Source organism: Ailuropoda melanoleuca, chromosome 6, assembly GCF_002007445.2.
Source record: "Ailuropoda melanoleuca isolate Jingjing chromosome 6, ASM200744v2, whole genome shotgun sequence".
In the NCBI taxonomy this organism is placed as follows: Eukaryota; Metazoa; Chordata; class Mammalia; order Carnivora; family Ursidae; genus Ailuropoda; species Ailuropoda melanoleuca.
The window spans coordinates 83,569,868-83,589,636 of record NC_048223.1 but is presented as its reverse complement, the minus strand read 5'-3'; the positions used below and the strand labels follow the sequence as shown (position 1 = coordinate 83,589,636).

At 41.7% G+C, this 19,769-nt stretch overlaps 1 protein-coding gene across 1 annotated transcript in view; it reads right to left on the bottom strand.

Moving 5' to 3' along the window:
• NRG3 (neuregulin 3) overlaps positions 1–19,768 on the bottom strand; it is a gene marked incomplete at its 5' end in the record, with an annotated part of 1,035,788 nt that extends 1,016,020 nt beyond the window's left edge. The window contains one exon of the mRNA XM_034663597.1: positions 19,021–19,768. Coding sequence (XP_034519488.1) covers positions 19,021–19,768 — 748 coding nt within the window. The remainder of the gene's footprint in view (positions 1–19,020) is intronic.
• Between the last annotated feature and the right edge of the window lies 1 nt (position 19,769).

Genomic DNA, 19,769 nt, shown 5'->3' with positions numbered 1-19,769 from the left:
CTCCCCCTGCTTGTGTTCCCTCTCTCGCTGGCTGTCTCTATCTCTGTCAAATAAAAAAAAAAAAAAATCTTAAAAAAAAAATTTGGCTCCCAAAAAGAAAACATGAGCTCATGACATAAATAATGTTCAGGCTCTATTAATGATTTCAATTTGCTTCAGTTCTCGTATATCCAAACAGCCCTTGCCTCCCAATGTATATGCATCTTGCTTTATCAGATTATTTGATTACCTATAGATTTCATAGTATGTGCCTTATAAGCAGTACCCATTATCTCGGCTTTTGGCAATGAGGATACTGAGGCTCGTGGAGACAGACTCCATCAAGCTCAGGTATCTAATAAGAAGCAAAACTTGGATTCTTCCAGACTTAACACCTACTGCTGTGTCTATAATACATGCACTCCCTTACACACACACGCACACACACACACAAACTGACTACAAATCACATCATTAAGAATATAACTATGATCAAAAGGAAAATAACAACTACTACATGCATTCCAATTCTAATTGCTGATTTTCAACCTAATTAGATGGTAATAGCATCAGACAGTGATAAACAAAACAAAAAGTTAACATCCACATTAAATGAAACCTGACACATAGTCCACTGGATTAAACTGGCAAGGGCTCCCTTTGGGCAGCTGAGGACTGAGGGTATTTGGACTAAAAATCTGAAAATGCAGGTTAATCAATTTGGAGGTGTCATTAGAATTTATCCACCCGGATATAACATTTTCAAGGCGGTTTTCCTTTTTAATGTCAAAAAAAGAAGACTTGACCACATGGTAGAGGCTAAGGCAACTTGCCTTGATCTTAAAACTATGAAGCTCAAAGGACACATGTATACATGATCAGCAAAGCCTAAACAGAGTCAGGTTTTTTAATCCAAATCAAATTAATCAATTTCTGGTTTCAGTGTTAGTGATATGCCAAAGAAGGGGTGTCTCAGCCAGACCCACCAATGCAGATAATGGAAGCACCAAGTCTCCCTGCTCCTCGTGGAGAAGACTTAGCCAAAGGGAAGGAGATGCCAAGAGAGCTACGGGATGCTAGCATGGCCCCGCTCTTCCTCAGGTGGTTCTATTTTTGTAGTGTGACATTTAAAAATCCAGTGTCACTCAGTGACGTGCTGCTCACCCCCCCCCCCCGGGGCCCACTGGGTTTCCATGGCACTTATTAGCGGCAACAGCAGTAGCCTCATGGCAGCTGGAGACAGCGGCTGTCACAGGACCCAGGTGGACAGCAGCACACACCACTCGTCCCTGGAAGCCGAGCCTCCTCTCCAGCTCGACAGCCACACCACAGAGCAGAAGAGTGGAAGGGAAACATTACTGAACAGCACTCTGAGAAGATTCCAGAAAGGGCAGAGACCAAGGAGTTGAGGTAGTCCCTGGGCATCATCGATACTCACAGAGAAAGCTGCAATTTAAGCCCTCTGAACTTTCAGGAATTCTTATTTTGTTTGTATGTGTGTCTTCAGGTGTGTGTTTTCTAGTAGAATCTTAACTAGCTATGGAAGTGTAGGTTAACATTGAGCACTGTGGTTTTATTGACATCAAATAACCCAAAATGCTCTATCCCCTAAGGTCACTTGGTCAAGCATAGTTGCACCATACTCCTTATTTGTTCATTCCTTGTGACCGTGACCTGTCTTCTATCTGCCATACTATTTCTGGGTTTAAGGCAAAAAAAAAAAAAAACAACAACAAAAAACCCAGACACCAAAAAACCCTGTTACTAAATGACGCTGGACAGCTTTCATACTTCTAGCCCTCAGCTTCTCCTTACAGCATCTCTGGCTGAGATGAAGTCATGGATGATGCCGACAGGCATCTGGCCATACAGCACATGCAGTGAGGAAGGACGCACACACTTCCCCAAAACCTCCGTTTCAATAACTACCTAACAATGTTCACTCTCTCGTAACTAGAGAAATACAGGACAAAACACCAACAAGATACTGTTTTAACACTGGCAGAACATTTTTGTTTGTTGATTTATTGTTAATGATATCTAACACCTATGGGGTGGGAGTTATGGAAGGAATGGGCATTCTTTGTTTTTTTGTTTTTCGGTTTTGTTTTTTGGTTTGTTGTTTTGTTTGATATGGTTTGGTTTGGTTTTTTGTGGGGGTTTTTTTGTTGTTGTTGTTGTTTTGAGAGAGGTGGGGAAGGGCCCAGGGAGAGGGAAAGAGAATCTTAACCAGGCTCCATGCCCGGTGTGGAGCCCAACACGGGGCTCGATCTCATGACCTTGAAATCATGACCTAGGCAGAAATCAAGAGTCCGATGCTTAACCGTCTAAGCCACTCAGGCTCCCCAAGAATGTGAACTGTTCAATCTTTTTTGAATGAGAATTAGGAATCGGGATAAAAAAAAAAAAAGGTAAGGTTTTTTGTATATATATGTTGGCCAAAAGTTTCCATTCCATATTGTGGACTTTGGGGGCAGAATTTTATTTTATAAATGACCAAACTGGAACAAACTAAATTCTCAACAGGTGATAAGCTCACCTAAGTATTTTAGTATGTCAATATACTTCAGCACAGCATCATTAAAAATAGGGTTTAAGCATTCTATCATAGAAATATTTTAATACAAAGTGTGAAAGGATAGCTAAATTAGACTGTGTATAATTTCATTTTTGTAAAAAATTCATATTCATGGAGCAAAAAAATTGGGTTAATATTCAACAGAAAGATAACACTAATTATCTCTAGGTGATAGAACTACAGTTGACCTTTATTTTCCTTATTGCTGATGTTTTTCAATTTTCTATAGTGAACATGCTTTATATAATAGTAAGGAGGAAGGCACTCCAAAAAGAAGATAAAACATTAACACTAGCCACTTTGAGTTAAATGTCACTCTGGCTCAGAGCTGTGTTCTAATCAATGGACAGCACCACACTCTGATATCAAAATCCTTGTGCCAACAAACATGCCAGGAAATAATGCCTTACATTAAGACACATAATGCCTTAGTGATACTGTTTCTTAGTCTTCTGTTCTTCTTGTAACACTCTGTAAAATTCGGCAAGTAGGAACTCTATTTAAGGGAGAAAGATATTATGGTTATATCTAGAACTGGAAGAATCTATTAATACTTCCAAATGAAATATTTTGTGTGTGTCAGTAATTCCTCCCAGCCTCCTCATACCTCTGTCTTTGGAATCCATTTACTTTCATGTGTATGCATCACAATCACAGACCTACAGGGGGCTACCAACCTCTAAATCTGTCAGGGGAAGGTTAAGAAATTCTCTTTCTTAAAGTTGTCAACAACAAAGTTCACCAGACTTAAGGACATAACATGTCCCACCTATAAAGCACACTAAAACACTGGTATTAGTAAATGCTGAAATGCAAAATATACCACCAAAAGTATACTACTGAAAAAAACCAGGGTCAGTGGGGCAAATAAACAGAGAAAGGGAGGAAAGGGGGAGGGGGAGAGAGCCACCAGAATTAGTAACTCAAAAGTTCCACTAAGATTTTAATCTCAAAATAAGAACTTGGCCTCAAGGAATGTCTTGTCCAACATCCTTACTTACAGAAAAAAACCACAATTTCAGAGACTGAGTAAATAGTCTACCCTGAGGTCTCCACAACTGAGTGTCAGAACGGGGCCTACATCCCCAAACAAGGTCCATGGCCTTCCCACTGGGCCTTAATTACTTTTCTCCCTTTTAAAACCACTCTTCTAATTATCCTACCTCCAATTTTCCTTGGAAGCAAGAAAAAAACAAATGTAACAATTAACAAGATTTAGCAAAGGAACATACACTTCCCTGAGGTAAGACTCTCCGGCCTCTCCCTGTCTCCACGGCAATCACCTCCTGTTCATCGGATTCTTTTGCTCACAATTTACAAAATGGCAGAGTATCAGAGAGGAAGTGGTAGACTAGACATACAGAGATAAAAAATAAAATAAAATAAAATAAAAAAAGCCTAGCTAATATCCAGAAGATTCGGAGTCCTTACTCAGATACCTGAAGTGGGTTGTATCGCTAATACCACACTGGTGCCCACCCCAAACCTTAGGTAGACAGTCTGGAACCGGAGCCACATAGACTCTTCTTCAAACAAGCTTCTGGGAAGAGGTGTACTTCTTTGAATCTGTCTCCCCCATGGCACATGGCAACAACCCTTCTTCATCAAAAGCAAAAATATTCTCGAACATCCAAACAGACTGATTTTCCTGGCACAAAAACATCTCTATTTTGGGAAGATCCAAAGGTTCAAATGATTGCCTATCACTGATAACTGAAGATTTGAGTAGACTTCCCAGCACAGCACTGAAAAGAAATTGATGGATCAGCTAAGGGTTCTCTTCCCAAAATGCAGCATGTGTAATTTATTTTTATGCAACTTATTTTCATACCTTGTAGCTGCTATCTGGAGGGGAAAAAAAGCAGTTCTGGTAGAGGAAACAAATGATTTCGTTTGGCAAAGTAATCATGGTCTGGGAAATGTACGAAAATTCAGCGTCAAATTTCGGCAAAGGGTTTGAGCTGGAACGTACTGGTGGCCAAAAATCACCCTTCTCTATGGTTTGCTTACAAAGAGGCTCTCCTGTCAGGATAAAGAGCTCACTGACTGGCAATTTAATTCAATTTTCACAATGGGAGCATAGTACATAAGGGCTTCCTGTACCTGGCAGTCAAGGTCTTTAAACCCTAACACTTACATGTGTAACTACTTTATAGCACCCAGGATGAGAACATACATATTCACTGTGACCAACATTTAGCACTTGTACTAATATACTGTGGAGTATAAGGGAGCTGAGAGAGTTGCAAATTACATGTTTGATATGTATTGCTGTATATGTGGATAAGAGAAAGAGAATGCAAATATCGTGATAAGAGTTAATTCTGAAAACATGTCAGGCATCTGTAAACCCTTTGTCCTGATAAAACTTCTGTTCAACATCAGTGCTCAAACGAGGCATTTGTCACCGCTTCATCCTTGTATCATGAGGGCCTTACCCTTGGTAAGAGCATTGCAAAAAAATTATTATGGGTTTCAAATAGAAAACGAATTTTGCAAGCTTCTCCTTCCCCCACGCCAAATAAATGAACCACTACTGCTCCTGGTCCTCCCAACTGCCTGAAAGGCATGAACCTCTCCTCATCGTTCTGGAAGGTAACTAACTGTTCGGACACTAGGCGGTCCCTGCAGAGCTCAGGTGCAGAAAGCCGATCAGAAGGCATCGGACAGGAAGACGGCGCTTCACAAGTCGCGTGGTCTACTGGACCTCTTCCTTGGGGTTAACATTTTGTGTTATCTAGTCATTTAGAAGTAATAGAGCTCTTTAGACTTTTACAACACTCAGCCTTTTGCAGTGCATTGTAGGAAACAGCATTTCATTATTTACCATAAATTACTCGGAGCCGCTCATGATGAAGGATGGGCACCAGCGTGCTCCCACAGAAGGTCGCTCAGAAGCTTACACCACCAAGTGAAGGGGAAACGCAGATTTGACGCTGACTTTGTTAAGATCCCATCTACAGCGTTGCTGCCTTCCTTTCAAAAATAGCTTCTGATCAAATACACAAAGACCCAAACAAGTAACTGCAAACGGCACCTTTATCTCCTTCAAAAAATTGAAAAAAAGAAGAAATACACTGAAAGTATTCCAAGTAAATAACACTAGTATGTGTCAGCTGGCTTATTATAAAGGTTGACATCAGTGAAAATTATCTGATCGGTGAAAAATAGAGGAGGAGAGACGCCGTTGGCTATTAATTCTAATTTAACATTCACGCTTACATGGTGTTATAGCCCCTCTATCTGGTAACAATGAGCAACCAAGTAAGCTGGCAAGAGTGATGAATGTGATTCTAATCTGAAGCCTCTTTATGGTGAACAAAGTGGGCGACACAGTCATTTTAGCTGTGGATACGTGAAAGAAGGGGTGTGGCTCTTGCAGACAAGAGGAGCTCTCTGGCAGGCCCAGTGAGAGCGTCATCACACAGAACTATCCTCCTGGTTCCCGAAGCAGCATCTCTTCCCTCACCGTGCGATGAGCGCAGACAGGGAATCAACTGTCTGCCACTGCCTTTTGAATGCCATGCAATGTCAGCATTCAATCCCAAAAGGTGCTGAGTAGCTCCTGGAAAGAGGACCTCGATGGAACCAGAAGGGTGATGTGGCGATCAATTCATAAAGTAACTTTCGCCTCTGGAAATTCTAAAGGCAGTCACTGGTTCATCTGACGAAAGTCAAGACTTTCTGCTGATTATTCTCCTTGGAGATTTCTAGATATTCGAGAGATACTATTTTGGGTTAAATCTAGGGCTGTGTTGATATGACTATGCAAAAAACTCAACATATTTAAACATACCAATTCTTTTGCTTCTTGCAGCACTTTGAAGAGGTACTGGAATGAAGTCAATACTTAAATATATTCAGCACAAATCACAGACCATATCTTTAAATGCTTTGGGACAAATTAGCCTTGGAGAATCTTTAGAATTTGCTGCTTGTTCCTCCCTCCAAGTCATCCTGGAGCCCTTGCATCTTCTGAAAACACCAGAATACTGTGCCAATTGCTCGCACCAACACTGACTACTGTTTTCCACAGCAGCCTAGCCATGTCTTCCCAAACCCTCCCTCCCTAAAAAGGCTCTGTCCGAAGGAAAAGAGGAGGCTGCCTCATTAATTCCAAGATAGACCCTCTCTGACCATCGGGCCAGACCCCTCCCTGGTTCCCATGCAAGGGTGTGCATGCACACTTCTACCTTTGTTAATGCCCTTTCCCTATCGTGACCTCAATTCTCCATTTCTCTGCCTAAACAAGTTCTCCCCTGAAATCACCTATGTCTGCTCTCATCACTGCTTTCTGAAATGGCCTCATATACTTTTCAGTTGGAATCACACACTTCGGTGCTTAATCATTCTCTGGTATACACATTCTGGTCTTCTCAACAAAACCATAAATGCAGATGGTGAATTCTTTCTTGTGGATTGTGCACTCAAATGCTGCCGAGCTGTGATAAAGTCACTATTAGGACACAAGTATGGTTTTACAGGTGGAAGATGTGTGAAAAGTGTGATAGCTCGTGCTGCAACAGAAACACTCCAGATATGGGGGAAAGGAAATTTTATGTAATATAAACACAAGTACCCACTCAGAAAAGCTTAAATTGAAAAGGAGTGTGGGTATCTTGCAAGGAGTCTCACTAAGCCGGGAATCCCAAGAACAAAAGAAGCTGCTGAAGCCAGGAAGACCCTCTTGGCACCTGCTAGACTGCGGGGCATGAACAACACACACTCAGCATTAAGATCCAGTTGTCTATAAGTGGAAAAATCCGGAAACTCAGGCCACCACCCTGGTAGCATGTAGTGAAGGCCAAAGGAATGCTCCGAAACATTTCTTTTATATTTTTATGTTTGTCTTGAGCTTGAATTTTGACCAACAGAACTGGCCCATGTTATCAGCACCCAGATCAAGAAGCATAAAATTATCAATATCTTAAAGCCTCATATCATGGGTCTCTCCATTCACTACCTGCCCCTTCCCCAAAGATAATCACTATCTCGGCCTCTAACATACAACATTGTATCAACAGAATCATACTTTGTTCTGATTCTTTCTGCTCACCAATGTATTTGTGAGCTATCCTATAAGATTTTGAGCACAATTCATCACCAAAGAACTATGTTCTCTACAAGTCACTACTTTCCACTGGCCTATGGAACGTATCTATCTGTAGTCCAACCACTTAACTTTAGTACGAGAATTAATATCTGGTGATTCTATGAGAGGCTTACAGTATCTAGAAAGTGAACTGGTCATCCCACCTGTTCTCATTTGACCTCCGCCTTCCTTCCCTTCTAGGACCCCTCACTTCAAACTAGCCTTTACCTTCTGCTTACGTGTGATCCTTAAAATAGACCAGATAATTGGTTATCGTACACACAACTCATTGACTCCTACTGACTCTGTCCATCCCAAGCAACACTGCTAAAGACTGCCCAACATTTGCAGACTGAAGAGCCATTAAGTAACTCATTAAACTTCCATCTTCTTTATCCTTATAAGGTCAAGGTTAATGATCAAAGGCCCAGAGTAAGATACTCTGCCTTCAATAAGGCATTATTTCCCATGAGCAAATGAAATGCATTTATATTTCTACACATCTGCATTTCACAGCAGGAACCCAACTCAGCCAACACTTTAATGCAGACATTACCAATCAAGACACAAATGTTTTGGACTGAAGGAAAAAAAAAAAAAAAACTTCACAGAACCAAGACTAATAACTGAACTGATTCATGGAGCTTATTCTCAGCTTTTTCAAAAATTTAATAACTTCTAACTAAAGAGATAATTGTAACCATTAAATAAAACAGAAAATACAGCAAAATACAATAAATTAAACAGTATTCCCATTCCACATTCCAGAAATCACCACCATTAACAATTTAGTTTATTTCCTTTGAATACCGTTACTATATATATTAAATTCATGTATTAATCTGCACAGCTTAATATAATTGGCACTTTATACAATTTTCTACCCAAACTTTTAGAAAATTATACACTAAACACTTTCCAGTATACTTAAAATTATTAAATACACAATTTAGCAGCTTTGTAAATCTATCACATGGGCAAAGTAAAATTCATTTGTTTACTACTTATTTCATTTTAACCTAAGGCACATAAATGCACATTCACCTACCAAATATTTGGCTGTAGAATTCAAGGCTTTTCACTGACTAAAATTCTGTTACCTTCCTTGTGAAAAACCACACCCAAGAAATACACTGCAGTGTTTCAGTTTCAGCTTATTTACTGTGGAATGACAACTTAAAGCCACAGGTACAACAGTCCGAGGGCAGATTTCTTATGGATATATAAATATTCTCCCCCTTAAACTTGCCCACAACTTCTTCAACAAGCATTTTTTCAAGTGATTTATCTTTATAGAGTATATCCAAAGTAATCAATTTAGTTTTAATAGAAACCACAATTAATTCATTGGTTTGCATCCTATTTGAATATATTACCTAATTACAGTAACAACAACAGGCATAAATAGATTTAGATACAACTAATACTTGGTAAACACACCTCTCCTTTGGTGAAGGCTGAAACCCTAGAGCAACTGGAGCTATTCAGCAGAAGGGGCATTTGTCAGTTTTTCATTCTTTTATTTTTTAATTTGTTTTCGTTTTGTTTTGATCTTTTACAAACTCTTGCTTGGAGTGCTGACTTGCAATAGATCCCAGTGAGGGAGCTATTCTTCCACCTACCAAATCCCCCACCCAGAAGCAGGTCATCTACAAATGGTTTCGTACCAGGTTCCTCATGAACGCGCACCATGTGATGGGCGAGGGGGGCGGCCCCCTTTCTGGCCGTGCTCCGTTTCCCAGGACTAAGGGCTCCCTGAACTGGACCCCTGTCCCCACGCGCAGTGGAGACATTTGTCAGTTTTTTAATCCAGAAACAGTCTCATACTGAAAAGTCAGTTAAACAGAATTAGGTGAAGATAGTGTTTAATATAAACATTTCCGCACCCTATTATCACTTTTTATGCCTGGAGTCTAGATCTTGCCATCATGCCAACAAAAACTTTTGTTTAACAATAAATTTGGGTAAGCAGTCCCCCTTCCCCTCTCCTCGATGAGTACAGCTGTCATTCTTAGTCTGTGTGATTCACTCACAGTCTTACGGGGATTTTGACAAGACAGGCTTCCTGATATTACAGTGCTCCTATCCTTCTGCATGGCTACTCAGACTGTAATAACCCAATCTTGCATTTGACTGATTCCCATTCTCTTTTCATGAGTTCACAGAAGTAGAAATCCCAATCATCTTTGACTTTAACCAACAGAATTTTTTTTTCCCTTGGGGACCCTTGCTAAGACATAAATGTCAAAGAAGTAAGCAATGATTGAGACCAATGTGGGGTATTCCTGGCAGACTAGCAGGGTCTCACCAATGTTACTCTTCTTAGGATTGTTGGCTAGTCAGTGGTGGGGACCTTGTAGTATGGTTCCAAGTGGGAATTCAGATGCTCTGCAGGAGACACTGCATATGGTGCAACACCCAACCTTTATTTGGTCGGGTTGGTATTTGGGTGTCTGTAGGACTCCAAGGCTATGATTCCAAATGCTCCCTGATACATTTCCATTGGTCAGTCTCAGCATATGATGCAGTAACTATTGTAATCAAAAGCAAGTTTGGAATGGGCAAAGAAGACAATTCTGGCTGGATTTTAGGGAGCAGAGAGACAGTCTCTAACTGTCCTCTGTCACTGGTCTACTGAATCACCTACAAGCAGCCACTGAAGAAAACAGAGTTAGCAGATCAAGGAATACCAGTTTAAAGAACACATTCTTTCTCTTTTGTTGAAACATCACCTAAATTTCTCCTTGGCCTGAAAACCAGGACAATTTCTCTGGTTTAAAAGGCTCCCTTTACCAGAGCAAAAAACAGGTACAAGGCAGATGTGCCATTTATGGAGTTTATGACAGCAAATGCCACTGTCCCTGAGCTAACGGGATTGAAAGAGGCCATGTACAAAGAAATGGCCACACTCTTATCAATGGATTAGGACCTGGGGTGGGGAGAGATTACCTGGAAAATGATCTTTCAACCTTCCTGATCCTTCAAACTATGCTGTTTAGCATGTCCTTGGCAAATTATAGAACCATTCTAAGCCGACCTCGATTAGCTGCATGATTGAGATCATCATACCTGGGCTACTCGCCTCGATGATGGTCTCTGAGTCCTTGTTTCAATCAATCAATAAGACAATAAATAAGGCAATAAATACATAAAGTGCTGGCCCTCCCGGCACACAGTAAAACCCCACAAGCGGCAGCTCTCACTGTTATTGCCTAAATTCTCAAACCCATTCCAAGACTGAGATTCTGTGAAGAATTCTCCCACATTTCTAAAAGTAGCATTCATGGCACAGACATCAACAGAGTCTGATCCTAAAATGATGATGACAGTGTGATTTTTCTCTTAGTACTAAGTTCTAACTCCCTGGCAATTCACAGGAAGATCATGACTAGGATCACATGTCGTCACGGGAAGGGTATTTAAGAGGCAGGCCCTATGTTCAGGAATTCCTATCAAATATTTAGCACAAAAATTCTATTCTCATAACCCTGGCTATAATGTACTCATGCTAAAATAGTTGCATAGATCCAGATGATCTTTTTTTTCCCGAATGCTCTTACAACCTATATTGCAGCCATGTAACACACTATCACTTCTAAGAAAAGGCCTCAAAGAGAAAAATCTTCTCATTGGAAGCTCCTAAACTTTTATTATTAAATTTAATTCTCAATTCAGTCTGCAGGCTTATTTCTGACTCGTCTTTTTTTTGCCTGGGAATGGCAATCTATGACTTATGTACAATCACCAACCTTTTTTTTTTTTAATAAATATTTTATTTATTTATTTGACAGAGAGAGAGAGAGACAGCCAGCAAGAGAGGGAACACAAGCAGAGGGAGTGGGACAGGAAGAGCAGGCTCCCAGCAGAGGAGCCTGATGTGGGGCTCGATCCCAGGACTCAAGGATCACGCCCTGAGCCTAAGGCAGACGCTTAAGGATTGAGCCACCCAGGCGCCCCAATCACCAACCTATCTTGAAAACTAAAGGCTTATAACAAAAAAGTAACACTTTGAAATATAAATCAGGATTAGGTTTCCAAACACAGGCCAAGATGTTTTCAAAATGCTAATAGGAAAGTTCCCCAACATGCAAAGGTATCCATCTGAAAGAGCTATTTGATGGATACAAGCCACTTATCAATCTTCTGGGACCTAAATCACAGTAACTTCTAAATAAAGAGGGGAATAGAATGCAATGCAGAGATTGCCTATTGTTACTAACGTTCTCTCCAAACTCCAAAGAGTCAATGACAGTAAGACAGTGTGGGAATGGAACGAAAGCAAGGCATAGGGCATTGTTTCTTTCATCAAGAATCTGAAGATTTCTGTAGATTTCAGGTTTCCAGATCATTCCACCATCTCACTCATTTTTCCCCAAAACTTCGGTTCCTCTCTTTGATAAATGTCCAAGATAAGCTTTAAAAAAGTGTGGGCCAAGCAAAGGATGAGAAATGGTAGGCCCCAGTTTGTGGAGCGGACTAAATTTCCAAGGTGATTTGAGGTAGATTTCCACACCATATTCGACTGTGTGTGCCAGCGTATCCGAGAGGAGCACGGGAAAGATCCAAGGGCATACAAGAACAATAATCTCTCATTGTGATAAAAGATCCCTCAAGCTAGGTAGCAAACTAGCTCCCATATTTCAACTGAATTCAACAGCCTGATGTGGTCTTGGAGGAAAATGCCTAGTCTATCCACTTCCCATTTCTCTTGATATAAAAACAGTAAAGTGTGTTTGCAGCTTACCAGCTCTTATACGAGCGGTATACGAGGCAGGTAATTACCATGACCCTCATTATCCCAGAGGAGGACGTTAAAGTTCAGAGAGATTAAAACGTTTCTTTGAGGCTGCACGGTTATCACAGGATTTAAGGCTACAGGTTTTAGGAGGGTTTTTTTGGTTTTTCTGTTTTTAATGCAAATCTCCATCACCCTCCCACAAAAATCCCAAAAAGTAGTCATAACTGACTATTAAAAGAGTCACTTTCTTAACCTGGCTCCACTAAGCCAGCTGACTGTCACCTCCCCTCCAGAGTGATGAACACTGTCAGGCCCAATGAATGTGACAATGTCACAGCCACCAGGCCAAGCTCAAAGAAGCACCCACACCACTGTGACCAACTTTTGAGTGGTGTGCTTACCAACACTCAGCCAGGGTAACAAACTTGTTTATGCCAGTTGCTCTTACTGTAATTATGTAATTTAGTTAAATATGATGTAAGCCACTGATATGTGATTGTGGAAATGAAAGATAATTGTAGTTTCTATTAAAACATAGTTGAATGCTTTGAAGACACTCCAAATGGTGACGAAAAAATAAAATAAAATTACTTTGAATTATATGTGCAAGAAAACGATAAAAGATACTAGGGCAGGGGACATAGTACAGTATCCATGAAGAATCTGGTTCAGATTCCTTCACCAGGGTCTTTAAGGAAGAAAGACGTATTTACAGGTATGGCTTATGAAGAAAGAAAAGAAAAGCAAGGAAAAGAAAAACATGCTAAGCCCAAGTTATAGACACATGCTGAAGAAAAAGCCTTGGCCCCATATCAAGATATGGGAGAAAGCTGTATTTTAATTGTCTGCTTTGTAAACTATTACTTTTATAGACTTCTTAACCTAACCAATTAACTACCAGCATTGCAATGCCCCAAACTGATGTTTAACAAATATTCATTAAAATGAATTAAAATAGTGAAACATGACATGTATTATGAAGACAACACAACTATATGAAAAGACATAATAGCTTACATTCAGATGTACTACTGTTTTGTGGAATCACACAATAAATCCTATCAAAATTTTTATGCCCACCTAGGTGGGAGAATACATGGCCACTAGGCTTTGGCCAAGTTTTTGGAATCCTTAAAAAAAATTTTATATAAAAAATAAAGCATCAAGACAGTTTAATAACTCAATTGCAAAAATGGGTAGGATTTGTTTTCTCAACTTTCTACATCAACTTAGTCTAACATCGTCTTACCAAAAGGGTTGACTTTTATAACAACTTGAAATGACAAGGAGATGTTAAGACTATCTAGGAAAAATCTGAAAGACTACTGCTTACACTATAAACTAAGAAAGGTTAAAAAAAATCAAAAGTCTATAAGGAATAGTCACAAGAGTCACTATTCAACAGGAATACAAGACGTCCCAATAAAACAGTGGTAAAGATGGAAAATCAAACTAAGTATCTATCCTAAGACGTTCATGAATAATTGCCCGAATGGAAAACACCTATTTAGGTACGTTTTCATCCTGATATTAGAAAGCTTTAAACTGAGTCTGTTCCCCCACTCCTTTCAATATGTATATGGCTCTGGAGGAAACCCTTTTCTAGGTGTAGACAAGAAAAATGTCTAGGATCTCCAAATGTCTCAGTGGTATTTGTCAACCCAGTACAGCTCTGCTTTGCCCAACACAAGTCTGAGGATAAAAACAGATTCAAAGGGGGAAAAAAATGAATTTCAGTTCTATTCACAAGTAATTCAAATGCCTTTTACAGACTTAGATTTATGGCTCTTCCCTTGCTCTTATATATTTCAGGGCCAACTTTCATGTTCCATTTTCAACATCCCAGATAGAATATCGAGATATGCTTGGCACGGAATATGAGAGGCTATGAGGAAAGAATTTCTACAAAAGAAGCAAGCTGGAAATCTACCTTCTTCTCATTGTGCTGTGCAGAGAAGAGCTGGGGGAGCATTCCCAAGGAAAGAGAGAGCTTGCTCCCCTGCACTGCAGACCTCCTGAGCTGCCACTGAGTCACACCGCACCTGCACTCTTGCTCATGGCCCAGTCTGGACTTAGAAAAGGAACAGAAGTTCCCACAAACCAGCTTCTACTGTCTGTTTGTTGGGTTTGGGTTTTTTTCCCCTTTCTGACTGGTGAATGGATCAACACTGTGTTAAAAAAGGCTATCCAGGAAATACAGCACAAATACAATAGGTGGCTGGATTCACAAATCAATCATGCAAAAGGTCATCTCAATTAGCAACAGTATTGCCAATCCCTTATCTCAGTCATGGGGCGGGGGGGGGCTTACACTGTCTTTATGCACCAAGACCAAACTAAAAATGGCTCTAGGAAGAGCCTTGCCTGTTCTGTGCCCACACCTGCCCCTGCCCTTTGGTTTTTGTGTGTGTGTGAGGATGATGAAGTACGACGTAATTGTCTAAAGAGCAAAATACACAGTGTAATTGATTGAAGCAGAAAAGTCTCATAATCCTGTATTAAGGCCAAGGAAATCAAAACATACTCAGGTTGTAACATGTGCTCATTAAAATGCTCTCAATTGAATTTTGTAAGAACTATTGACCTCGAGCCCTGAATCCTCTCACTTTGGTGGGGTTGGTACCTGCTATGCTAGAATTCCTTTGAAGGCTGCGATTCATGTAAATAGAGGACAATATAGAGAAGTAACTTTATTTAAACAAATTATATTTAAGGTGCTATAAAACAACTAAGAGTACTCTTACTGAAAGGCTGAAATCTTTTGAAAAGAACACAGGAAAATACTCAGTGTTGGGTGAGAGGATGGGGTAACAGGGTGATGGGCATTAAGGAGGGCATGGGATGTGATGAGCACTGGGTGTTACGTGCAACTGATGAATCACTGAACTCTACCTCTGAAACTAATAATATGCTGTATGTTAATTAATTGAATTTAATTAAAATAAAATGTAAAAAAAGAAAAGAATATACTCAGTGTTATCAAAGGCTGTCTTCAAAATCACAACAGGGATGACTAGGTAAAGTTTTAATTAAATAGCCTTGGTTATAATAAAATCACCCCCATACCATGTTTATACATCAATGATACATTCTACATTTACCTCTTCACTAAATACACTATTTGAGATTTGTGATCTTACTTACTGTAATTAAATATATACTTTCCAAATAGGGCCCTAAAACTAACCAATTAAAAGTGGCTCTTTCTCTTGTCTTCAGTTTCTGAATTTAGCCAATGACTCTGAACTTTGAACTGTTAAAACAGGGCTTCTGGCTGAGTAAAGTAACAATCCAGACTGGCACTGTCAACACCCTACATAGAAGTTTCAAGTCTGAAAATACAATTCAACGTGCTGTAAAAGGCTCTTTGTAAACTGGTCAAAATCACTGTTCCTCTCCTGTCTATAGTAAATCTTCCTTTCTCTTGAAAAATCTGTGAATAATCTACACTCTCAGAGGCAAGATACTTCAAAGAGGTCTTTGGTGAAATAATCTGGTGGCATACGTTCAAGATATTTGCTTCTAAAACATCTGAAGCTAAAGCAAGTCTTGGGCAGCTAATTGGGAACCCAAGAGATCCCAGTAATGTGGAAGAAAGTTTTGGTCCAGCTCAGGGTCTAAAGGTTGGAAGAGGACAAGAGAACAGTCAACTTCAAGCTCTTCCCCTCCTTCTGCCTTTTAAATTCCATCTTTCTTTGTCTTTAATCCAACAGAAAATTAGAAAGAGTCTTCTAAACTGAGCCTCCCGCATAACAAAAATAGCTTTTGTTTTGCCTAGTACCCATCAGCAAGTGTGTTTATTCAAGAGTGAACCAGCATCTTTTCCCCCATAGAGCTGTGCCGCCTTTACAGACAAGAGCCTTCTGACTGACCTTAAACACAAAGACATTCATTCTGTAAGCCCTGAGATGTTCAATTCAAGAGCAAAGACCCTGGCCATGAAGGCCTCATCCTTAGCTGTCCTCAGGTACTACCACATAATTCGTGACTTTCATTAAAAAAAAAGAAGAAGAAAAAGAAAAAGACAGAAAGAAAGAGAGAAAGAAGAAAACAAAAAAAAAAAATCTACTTAAGTCTGATGGTAGGAACTAGGAAAAAGGGGAATTTCTCTCCTGGGAACTTTAGTAACATAATCCAAACAAGTGAAAAATAAAATGCAAGATACTCAGGCCATCCTTCAGTCCACAGTAGCAGTGCTAATAATCCCTCAAATGAAATCCTTATATCCTTTTGTTAATCATCCTGCAATCTTGGACCAAAAAAAAAAAAAATTAAACTATCTTTTCTTTAAATTACCATATAACCTCACTATTTAAATTCATCTTTTATGGAAACTGCATAATTTTTCTTTCATTAAAATTTCCCTTGTTGATATATGCAAACCAGGTCAGTTTCTATTGGATTTGCATACTTGTGTTTTATCCCTTAATTCAACTCCTTGTTGAAGGTTTAAAAAAAAGCAAGAGCTGGACCTCGGATACACATAAAACAAATGCTGCTTATATGTCTAAGTGAACATTGACACCATTTACAGATTCTCTCCCACCCCTTTTCCTTGGGGCTGAGAGCCTTGTCAATAATCATTACTTATTAAACAGGCTGCCATTCCCTTCTACAGAATGTAGAAAAGGAGCATGGAGAGGTAGAAATAATTACCTTGGGCTTTTCTTTAAAGACCTCCGGAATGGAACTCAAGAAATCAATTGAGAAAGAACATGAAATATCCCCCCCATGTATAAGACCCCCCACATATATACACACACACACATATACAGTTGAGAAGTACACCCACACACTCCATTATTCATATCGATTGCGTCGAAAAATAAAAATCTGAGGTCTTCAGGATAGACACATATATATTTTCAAACCAGTGAACATATCCATACATACACTTGCACATCCTCTACCCTCCACAAAACTCAAGGTACATTTGTTGAGAGAAGCCTCGAAATACCTCCTGAGAAAATGTGCTCACAAAAATGACTGCTTCAGCCAAAGGAGAGGGAAGCAGCAAGTTACCGGTGTGACTGCCATTCTGGTTTGTGACGGATTCCTTCCCTCTTCTCCCTGACTCCCAATTTATCTTTATTTTTTTTTTCCCCCAAACAAGAGTCAGGGCATTAAGAAATTTCTCTCTTGGACTTCATCCACAAATGCACTAAATCTTTTTTTTTTTTTTTAAAGTTTCAAGGGTTAAACAACACCCAGGATAATAAGACCACAGGTCAGAGAAATGAAAAATTGCCATACGACTGAAAGCAAGCCAGGTATTCCTACTGAAGAGTTAATGATGAGACCTCCTCTCTTCCTCTTCAGGTGTTGTAGCTCAAAACAGAAATACAATGTAAAGACAGTTTTCGGAGAACAGGCTTGCACAGAACTTGAACTGGCAGGCTGGGGGTTTGTCCTAAATAACCTTCACAGGTTGCAAACTGTTTCCCATATCCTGATCAACAGTCAGATTGAGAAGCTTCCCAACATTTCCTTAGAATAAGAGCAAGGTGGGGGTGGGGTGGGAGGTCAATTAGTCACACAAAACATTTGTAAAGATATACAGAAAATATACACCTCCTATACAAATACATAGGAAGCCATCACCCTTGGGGTAAACTGGCCAGTGCTGGCAGCAATCGCGTCCAGGCTGAAAATGCTACATTCACAGAGTGACCTGTTTCAAAGGGGTTGGACGTTCTCCCCCTTGAGTGCAGGGAACTCGGTCCAATTCCCCTTATATTTTTCAGGCACAGAGGGAAGGGAGATGAGGTTTCACACCCCACCTTTGGGAAAGGAACAAAAGCAAACGCTTGACAGAGCTGAAAAAACTCCTCCTCCGTCAGGACCCTAGAGGCGGTAGCTCGGCAGGCTCCCTTCCTATTTCCCCCTACTTAACTCACTCTGGGAGCCACAGAATCAATCTCTACACCCAGGAAGGGCCATGGGCATGGGCTGGCGGGGGCGGGGGGGAGGGATCCGTTTAGCCCTCCGTCAAGGATCGCCTCCTTGCCCTACCTCCCCCAAAGGCTTCTAATTAACCCTTCCTGGTCCCTGCCCGGGTCAGGGCTGCTCTAAGTCAACAGCTTCATTCTACCAACATTTCCATCAAATCATCCCCCTCCACACCCCCCCACACACACACCCCACACGGACAGAACTTCCCTTTGTGGTTTATCATCGGTCAATTTGCATGTGCTTTTCTTTCACTCCTTCCCACCGGCGGGGAAAGGGCTCAGTGCTTTTGGGAAGGCCCTCCCTCCTCCCCAACTCTCAATAGGAGCCAGATCCGGGAGCTCGCCCGCAGGTCTGCAGCGAGCAGAGATCGCGCTCTCGTTAACCCTTTGAAGGGAGTTAGGAGATCTGTTCGCGTTTGGGACCCACTGAAGTGGGCCGGATGGAGCTTGACAATCTCCCTCCGCTTCCTACCGCCCCCCGCCCCCACCCCGCGCACGGACCCAGAACAGATCCGCACCTTTTTCCTCCCTTGCGGCCAGTTTAACTCATTCAGTGCTCCAAACCTGGAATGGGGTGAGGGGTGGAGGGTGCTAGAAGACAGGCGGCGGAGGGGAAAAGACAGCAGGAGGGCAAAACGGAAACTCAGTAGTAAATCATAGTTCAGACCTGGTGTATACTTACGAAATTTGGGGCTGGTGCTAGTTTCTGGCGTGGTGGTAGTAGAGGAGGAGGAAGACGACGAGGAGGAAGAGGTGGTGGCAGCATCCTGAAAGGGAGACAGGGTCCAGGACGGAGTAGAATCATGAAGGTAGGAGGAGGTAGCGTATGCCGCAGTGGGCCAGGAGGGCATTGCCTGGGTACTCGGGGTTCCTGGCACCGGGGGTCTGGAGCCCGGCGTGCTGCTACTGAAGAAGGGGACTGTGGTGGACAGGACCGTCGAGGGGGCCGCAGTGTTCCGTGCGGTGGTGGAGCGCGGGCTGGCCCGGATGGGCACCCGGTGCCCGGGAAAGCGAGTGGGCGCCCGCGTGATGGTCGTCAGGCGGGTGCTAATCCTGTTGGGCGTCCTGGAAGAGGCGGCACCGCCGGCGGAGGGGGTGGCGGGGGACGCAGTAGAAGTGGTCGTGGTGGTGGTCTCCATGGCCTTGGGGAAGGAGCTGGGCTTGGAGAGGAAGAAGGGGTCCTGGCCCATCCCCTTGGAGTCCACCAGGTCGGTGGGCACGTATTCCTTGACGGAGCCCACCACGATCCATTTGAGGAGCATGAGGCTGAGCCCCAGGCCGATGAAGCCGATGAACAGAGGCACCACGCACAGCCACGTCTGCTGCCGGTTCCACACGATGCAGTCGCTACAGCGTAACTCCCGGGGGGGCTCGGCCGCCCCTTCGCCGCCGCCGTCCGGGCCCCCGCCCGCCGCTGCCGCCGCCGCAGCC